Here is an 8,842-nt window from a genome sequence, read left to right on the forward strand (position 1 = left end):
TATAAAAAGAGAGATTCTAGCATGATGCTTAAGAGAGGTATTTTATGAACTTATCCATATAACAAAGATTAAATTTTGTAAGATTCTATTTGTTTTTGCTTTGAATTGTCGTAATATGTATTTTTATAAAGAAATTTATTTATATTAAATTGTGAATTGTGAAATTTTATAGTATAACTTTTACTTATGGATTGTAAGAATCTGTTTTTAAATTATGATTGTTTGTTTTTACTTTTATTTTTGATGATAGAATTCATAATTAGAAATACAAACAAACAAAGCCTAAGTCGATGAGTTGTTGGTTTGATTTTTCTTCGCGTTTTTCGTTCTTGTCTTCTGGGTTTTGATCTTGGTGTATCTTTTGAGTTAACATAATTTTTTTTATTTGATCATCCGAAATCATTCTAGAGCATCTAGGTAAGATTCTAAAATTTTTGATTTGTTAAATTTTCTCTCATGCTTGATATAGCTAATACCATGAGACTTAGTCTTAATTACTGTCGTGCATGTTGCTCGGAATGCCTTGTAATGGAGGTTCACTTCTCACCATCTGACTCCATATGATATAGCTGATACCATGAGACTTAGTCGTACCCTCGTGCATGTTGCTCTGAATATATGTATGTTAGTTAAGTAATTCTTGATCTAAGATGTGATTGACTTATTCTTGTTGAAATAGTAGGTTCGTACTTTTTATAGTTAAACTTTGAAGTTAATCGGATCATGTAATCTTTCTATATATATCATTTTTAGTGATGTAGTAGCGGTCTATTCCAAATTAATTATAAGAATAAATTAGTTTTTTATAAAGATAAATTAAAATTAAATTTTAATTTAGCTTTCGCAATCATGTACCTTCTATTGCATAAGTATGGATCCTACACCTCTCCGCCTATCAACTTGTTTGCTCTCCCGCCCTATATAATACCCGTTCAGTAAGCAGTAAGCACCAACTCAGCACGAACAAGGGGAGGAGGTGCACGCACGGCGGCCATGGCTTCCACGATGACCGCGGCAGTGACTCGCAGGATCAATGCTGGCCTCCATGTCGAGCTATCCAACGGCAGCGGCGTTGCCGATGGGGAGAGCAGGCGCAGCAACACAGCAGTGGACTCACCCGTGGCCAAGCAGATCAACGACGCTAAGGACAATGATGTCTGGGTGGCCGTCGAGGAAGGCGACATGTCGGGGACCTGTGCTATAGATCTGTGCAGCCGGCCGGTGCTGTTCCGGACCATGAAGGTCAAGGGCAGCATCCTGCATCCTTACAGGTCTGGCCGTCCTAAGCTAGCACTTAATCTGCATCAACGATTCCTACCAAGCCAGCTTGTTTGTCACTTATTAGTTGCATCAACGATTACTGCCCACGGCTAGATAGATATGCTAATGTATTTGCCCGATATCTATCAGGTTCTTGATTCTTCTGCGATTGATCGCCATCATCGCATTCTTCGTATGGCGCATTAAGCACAAAAACCACGATGGCGTGTGGCTCTGGTTCATGTCCATGGTTGGGGACGTCTGGTTCGGCTTCTCGTGGCTCCTCAACCAGCTCCCTAAGCTCAACCCCATCAAGCATGTTCCAGACCTCGCCGCCATCAGAGATCATTACGATTCCTCCAAGCTGCCTGGCATCGATGTCTTCGTCACCACCGTCGACCCAGTGGATGAGCCTATATTGTACACGGTGAACTCCATTCTCTCCATCCTTGCCACTGACTACCCAGTGGATAAGTATGCATGCTACCTTTCAGACGATGGTGGGACGTTAATCCACTACGAGGCAATGTTTGAAGTTGCAAATTTTGCTAAGTTGTGGGTCCCCTTCTGTCGAAAGCACAGCGTAGAGCCAAGAGCACCAGAGAACTACTTTGGGGTGAAGAGGCAATCATACATTGGAAGTATGCAAGAAGAGTTCATGAGTGATCACAGGCGTGTGCGCAGAGAATACGAAGAATTCAAGGTGAGAATAGACTCGCTTTTTACCACCATTCACCAAAGATCTGAGGCTTACAACAGCAAGAATACCGAAAAAGATGGTGTGAAGGCAACTTGGATGGTTGATGGGACACAATGGCCTGGCACATGGATTGAGCAAGCTGAGAACCATAGAAAAGGTCAACATTCTGGGATTGTTCAGGTATAAGTTGCACCATCTGTTAACTGTTTTTCTTTAGCATATTTATCAAAAAGAAGACTGGAACTATATAGCATGCTTTTGACAGGTCATACTAAACCACCCGAGCCATAAACCACAGCTCGGATTGCCGGCAAGCATTGGCAATAATCCATTGGACTTTAGCAACGTTGACATGCGCCTCCCCATGCTTGTCTACTTATCCCGCGAGAAGCGCCCCGGCTACAACCACCAAAAGAAGGCTGGCGCCATGAATGTGATGCTCCGTGCCTCCGCCTTGCTCTCCAACGCACCCTTTATCATCAACTTCGACTGTGACCACTACATCAACAACTCACAAGCTCTCCGCGCTGCTATGTGCTTTATGCTTGACCCACGCGATGGCCAGAACACCGCTTTTGTACAATTCCCACAACGCTTTGACGATGTCGACCCAACAGACCGGTATGCCAACCACAACCGTGTCTTCTTTGATGGCACCATGCTCTCCCTCAATGGCCTGCAAGGCCCCTCCTATCTTGGCACCGGCTCTATGTTCCGTCGTGTTGCACTATACGGTATGGAGCCACCACGTTGGAGAGCGGACAACGTCAAGGTAATATGCAAATCCAAAGAATTTGGTAAATCAACATTATTAATGAACTCAATGCTAGATGGTGCCAACCAAGAGCGGTCTGACGAGTCAGTCAACAATGAGCTGACTACCCTGATGACATGCGCTTATGAGGATGGGACTTCATGGGGGAGAGATGTCGGGTGGGTGTACAACATCGCAACAGAGGACGTGGTGACTGGATTTCGCATGCACCGGCAAGGCTGGCGCTCCATGTATTGCTCCATGGAACCAGCTGCATTCCGTGGCACCGCTCCGATCAACCTCACCGAGCGTCTCCTCCAAATATTACGTTGGTCAGGTGGCTCCCTAGAGATGTTCTTCTCCCACAGCAATGCACTCCTTGCAGGTCGTCGGATACACCCCCTGCAGCGGATTGCGTACCTCAACATGTCAACTTATCCCATCGTCACGGTATTCATCCTAGCCTACAACCTCTTCCCAGTCATGTGGCTTATCTCTGAGCAATTCTACATCCAAAGACCATTCGGCCCATACATCCTATACCTCATCACAATCATTGCGATGATCCATGTGATCGGCATGTTCGAGGTCAAATGGGCGAGCATCACCTTGCTGGATTGGTACCGCAACGAGCAGTTCTACATGATTGGTGCCACAGGTGTTTACCCGACAGCAGTGCTATACATGGCGCTGAAGCTCATCACAGGGAAGGGGATATACTTCAGGCTCACGTCCAAGCAGACAGTGGCTTGCTCCAATGACAAGTTCGCCGACTTGTATGTCGTGAGGTGGGTGCCATTGCTAATCCCTACCATTGCAGTTCTGGTTGCGAATGTCGGAGCCGTTGGAGTGGCAATAGGCAAGGCAGCGACCTGGGGTTTTTTCACAGAGCAGGCACGGCACGCTATGCTTGGAATGGTATTCAACGTGTGGATTCTTGTGCTCCTCTACCCGTTTGCACTTGGGATCATGGGACAGTGGGGGAAGAAACCTGCCACCCTGTTCGTTGTGCTGGTCATGACCATTGGTGCAGTCGTGATCATCTATGTCACCTTCCATGCTGCGTACCCAACAGGATGGTCAGAAATTGCAACTTCCCTTAGTAAAGCAGAATCAATGACTGGGTCATCTGGGTAGGTATAGTTCAATTTGCTAATGCCACTGCACACTCGGTGCAATAATTTGGATGCTTTCAGCTGTGATGTTAGCTCAAGTAAGGGTTGTATTCATCCAACGTTAGATGTTGACATGAAATTTTTCAAGATTTTTGTTGTCTCTTACTTTGTATTTTAACTTATGCGTATGTGGTATCAAATAAAAAAAATTAATATTATTTTTATGTACGGATATTGCGGAAATAATACCGAAAATGAGGAAATTTTAAAAATAATATCTATTCGTCCTACTATATGGCGAAAACATGTTCTCGCAATACCGTACAGCGAAAACACTATTTTCACCGTATGGTATGGTGAAAATTGCTGACGTGATGCCGACGGCAGGACTAGTGTGTATGGCTGAAGTTTCGAGGCAGTTTTCGCCACGATTTGACAAAAATTAGTTGTCACCAAACCGTACAGCAAAAATTGTATTTTCGCCATACGAGACGGTGAACAATTCGGGTATAACCCTGCCCCTGTGCTTGCACGCCGCGCCGTCTCATTTGCTTTCGCGGCGTATCATTTGCGACTGCGCAAAGAGGAGAAGAAAGAAGAGAAAATAGGAAGAAGAGAGGAGGACGAAGAGAGGAGGAAGGGAGGAGGAAGAAGGCAGGAGGTAGGAGAAGGAGGAGGAGGAGGAAGGAGAAGGGGATGAGGAAGAAGAATCGTTGAGGTAAATATTTGATGAGGAAATATTTTATTATTTTGGTCTCTGCACAAGGCATGCGCATAACCATCTATTATTACATTGTTTCAACCATAGGCCGCGAATAAAAGGCCAATAAATAACAAAAGCTACTATAATATCAATAAAAAATATGATAAAAAGTCAATTTAATTGTCTCTTACTTTGGATTTTAACTTATGCGTATGTGGTATCAAATCAAACTAGACCCAGCGGGCAGCAGACCAACAGCCCAACACCATCCCTCCCACTCTTTTAGTCCTAAGTAGTCACCTGATTAATCAGGCGGCTAATCTCATACTGAAATGTTAGTTTTAGTTGTTTCAGTAGCCTTTTGCGCACAAGTGATCTTCCGAAAAAATTTCATTAGCTTGAGAAGAGCTATTTTGGAGGATTTTGCAACCATTTTGCTAAATAGAGCTGGATTAGCACTAGCAAGCATCGAGCAGACAGTCACATTTTTATTAGATAAGCAAATATTTTATTATCCTGACCTCTACATAAAGCATGCGCATAACCATCTATTATTATATTGTTTCAACCATAGTTCACGAATAAAAGACCAACAAATAGCAAAAGTTACTATAATATCAGTAAAAAACATGATAGAAAGTCAATTTCATTCACCATCAACGTCTCTTACTTTGTATTTTAACTTATGCGTATGTGGTATCAAATCAAACTAGACCCAGCGGGCAGCAGACCAGCAGCCCAACACCATCCCTCCCACTCTTTTAGTCCTAAGTAGTTACCTGATTAATCAGGTGGCTAATCTCATACTGAAATGTTAGTTTTAGTTGTTTCAGTAGCCTTTTGCGCACAAGTGATCTTCCGAAAAAGATTCATTAGCTTGAGAAGAGCTATTTTGGAGGATTTTGCAACCATTTTGCTAAATAGAGCTGGATTAGCACTAGCAAGCATCAAGCAGACAGTCACATTTTTATTAGATAAGCAAATATTTTATTATCCTGGCCTCTGCATAAAGCATGCGCATAACCATCTATTATTATATTGTTTCAACCATAGGCCACGAATAAAAGGCTAACAAATAGCAAAAGCTATTATAATAACAGTAAAAAAAACATGATAGAAAGCCAACTTTATTCACCATCCACTCATGTTTGACGAATATCTTTATTATTATAGTCCCCAAGACACGGCACACCCGCTTCATTCACTACAACAATTTTGACGTTTTGTGATGATAAAAAATGTCAAGAATTGTAGGTTTTTTGTCATGGAATATATTTTGAGACGAATTTGAGTTGTCATAGTGATCGTCACAAAAAGTGCGTCATATTATGTATTTGTGACAAAAAAATTTCACATCGTCATAAAACTGCTACCCAGGCTGCCCGACCAGGCAGGTTCATTTGTGACAACTTTTGATCAACATTAAATATATTTTGTGACACCGAAAAATTGTCATAGTTGAGCGAGTAGTAGCTCTAGCACTTGAAATTTGTGACTATGTGACTGTCACAGAATGTTTGTTTTTAAAAAAAAATCCAAAACAAATTCCATTTGTAAAAATGAAATTAGTCACATTGAAGTTAGAAAGCATCATTTAAAATCATGAATTTTATAAAAAAAACCAATTATATTATATATTGGCATTCACAAGAATTGTTCATGCATTTTATTCTATCCATGTACAGTCTACATCAAACAATACTTACATCCATACACTTTGGTAATGAAATGGTGAGAACAAGGTAAAAGATTTACACATTACACTTCAAAAAACTAAGAGCTTTGTATCTAAGAATTTATTTTCCATTCAATTGTTTGAACTCACTTGTACTCATCCAACATCAAACCTGCACCAAGAGTTTATAATAAAAATTTTCAGCAATTAATAGAGCTGGTAAGTTACCGACAAAATATCTTTTGTGAGAGTGCCCCTTCTAATTAAATACCACAGGAAAACCATGATTTTTAACTTAAAAAACGATATACTCTATTGAAGCCATGATTCATACCTGTAGCATGCAAAGACCATTTGAAAACATATGCTTGGTCATTAAGTCGCATTATGACAGAGATACTTGGATAATCATCAGTTGTGAAGCTAGAAGGGAGAAAGATCCTGGTACATCACTTCACAAAGTTTACAATATTTAAAGAATACGCAACAAATTATGGGCTAGTAACAAGTATAATCTCTTTTGGACTTGGATAAAGCCACTGATAATCATATGTCAGTACAGAAAGTCAAGGACAGCAATGACCACACAAGATCGACTAAGGTGATACATGGAATTGAGGCTTGCCTTGCGTGAGATCACTTTCCAGACCATCTTAGTAGTGTGCGAGGATAAGACGAAATCTAAAGTGACGCTAACACCAAATCATCATAGGTTCGACCATGGCCGCATCTAGCTTCAAGTATATTTCTAGTCTGTTCCGCTTTGTAAAAATGTATATCTATTATATTGGCAAGCCAGCAAGGGTAGTGCACAAATGTGATGGTGTTTTCAGAAACATATGCATACGGGATACAATTTCAAGGTGGAGTATGTACATGAGATTTGAAATCAGGCTGTCGGACAAAAAAGGTTCACTGGAGTCTGGACTGGAGCAAGAGTATCCCATCTCCGGACCAACTTCTTTCTGTACCCGAAGGGGTTGTTGGCCAGGCCGGCTCTGCACGACCATAGGCCATCTCTCTTTGAGAGGCCCACAGCCCACCACCTTCTCCTCATCTCCCGCCCGCTCTCCGCTTCCCACATTGGCCGTTGCCTCCGACTCCCAATCCCCTGCTGCTCCTCGAGGCTCGAGCAGATCTAGTCTGCTATTTAACAACGGCGTCCAAGGGCGAGGCGCTTTGGCGTCTACTTCGGCCATGTCGAGGGGAGGAAGAACTAGGAGCAAAGTTTACCATGTTTTCACATGCTCATCAGAGGTAAAGCTTCTCGTATAGCTCGATTATTTCAATCGTCGATATCGAAAGACTGGCTTATGACGTAAGCAAGCAGCGGGAAATCACGTTTTAAAAAAGGTGTAAAGTGGTTTTATGATTTAGTCTCAATATTATGTAAAGGATAGATGTAGCGAAAATAGTTTTATTAGGTTATGATTATGATTTTAGTGATTAATGATAATATAGTCATTGAGACTAATATATTTGTCAAGTATATATTTTAGTATGTCTAATAGATGCAATACATAAAGAAGTCACCGTAACCGAAATAAAGATTGACTGAATTGGAGAAATCCTAGGAAAATTGCTCTCACCGAATGGTCCGATACTCTGTGTGTTGAACTCACTGGAGCATCTCTGACAAAGGGAGAGAGAAGACTGAAGACTTCACCGGATAGTCCGGTGCTCAGCAAGGTATAGCACCATAGCTTTATCTGCAGAGAAGAGCAGAACTAAAGAAGCCACCAGATAGTCCGATGTTAATGAAAAAGGTGCACACCAGAGTATTATGGCTCGGAACAAAAGAAGTTGAACTCAATGGAAGGTTCGGTGATCAGTAGAAGATATACATTGGAGCATTTCTTGCAGAAACAATTCCAAGTGTCGAAGAACGACGATGAACTAATCGGATGGTACGGTGTCAGGAGAAAATGCACCAGAGACTTACATCGGAGTAATTTACACAGAGAGGATGCAAAGACTCAGATGACTCAAATATACTCACCAAATAGTCTAGTGATAGAGATGTAGTATACACCGGACTGTTCGGTGTTCACAGAGGCTTTGAGTGGAATTCCAACAGCTAGTATTACTGTTCTCACCGGATCATCCGATGTTAACAGCTTTTATAAGTCGTTGGGAAAACGGCTAGTTGGCGAGTTTGAGGCTATAAATACCCCTCCACTTAGTTATTTAAAGGTGTGGCATGCTGTTGGAGTCTAGAGAAATACATAGACACTTGAGAAGACATTCAAGCCATCAAAGTGCTTAAAGTGACCATCCAAGGCAATTAAACATAAGATTAGTAAGTTATTAGTGCTTATAGGTCTAGAGAGAGTGTTGCTAGATTGCTGCCTAGAGAGTGTATCAAGGATTGATCCTAGATTGTACCAAGTGGTATGTCGGTATCTTGGAGTCTTGGTGACTCGCCGACAACTTGAGTCAGAGTTGCTCGAGCTTGTTGGCCATCTGACTTGGTGTGGAGCGATAGTAAGACATATGTACGGAGACACGGAGACCTTGCCTTAGTGGCTTGGTGGCTCAAGAGCTGTGACTGGGTGCCTACCGGGAGTATATCCTTGGTGGAGCTCCAATGTGGACTAGAGGTAGCATTAATGTCATCGATACCATGGGATAAAAA

The 8,842-nt window shown here is 41.9% G+C and overlaps 1 protein-coding gene across 1 annotated transcript; it reads left to right on the plus strand.

Moving 5' to 3' along the window:
• The first annotated feature begins 966 nt into the window (after positions 1-966).
• Positions 967-4,028, plus strand: LOC133892901 (putative mixed-linked glucan synthase 1). Its single transcript, XM_062333889.1, has 3 exons — positions 967-1,271; positions 1,411-2,140; positions 2,226-4,028. Exons 1-3 carry the CDS (start codon positions 994-996, stop codon positions 3,849-3,851), a joined length of 2,634 nt encoding a protein of 877 aa, XP_062189873.1. The 5' UTR covers positions 967-993; the 3' UTR covers positions 3,852-4,028.
• The last annotated feature ends 4,814 nt before the right edge of the window (positions 4,029-8,842 follow it).

This window comes from Phragmites australis, chromosome 15 (assembly GCF_958298935.1).
Source record: "Phragmites australis chromosome 15, lpPhrAust1.1, whole genome shotgun sequence".
Taxonomy (NCBI): domain Eukaryota; kingdom Viridiplantae; phylum Streptophyta; class Magnoliopsida; order Poales; family Poaceae; genus Phragmites; species Phragmites australis.

What these genes read in the sequence shown, in the direction of transcription:
- LOC133892901 (XM_062333889.1), top strand. Translation starts at nt 994, where the DNA reads ATGGCTTCCACGATGACCGCGGCAGTGACTCGCAGGATCAATGCTGGC. An exon ending in AGCATCCTGCATCCTTACAG is followed by an intron (nt 1,272 to 1,410) that starts GTCTGGCCGTCC and finishes GATATCTATCAG; the next exon opens with GTTCTTGATTCTTCTGCGAT. An exon ending in AACATTCTGGGATTGTTCAG is followed by an intron (nt 2,141 to 2,225) that starts GTATAAGTTGCA and finishes TGCTTTTGACAG; the next exon opens with GTCATACTAAACCACCCGAG.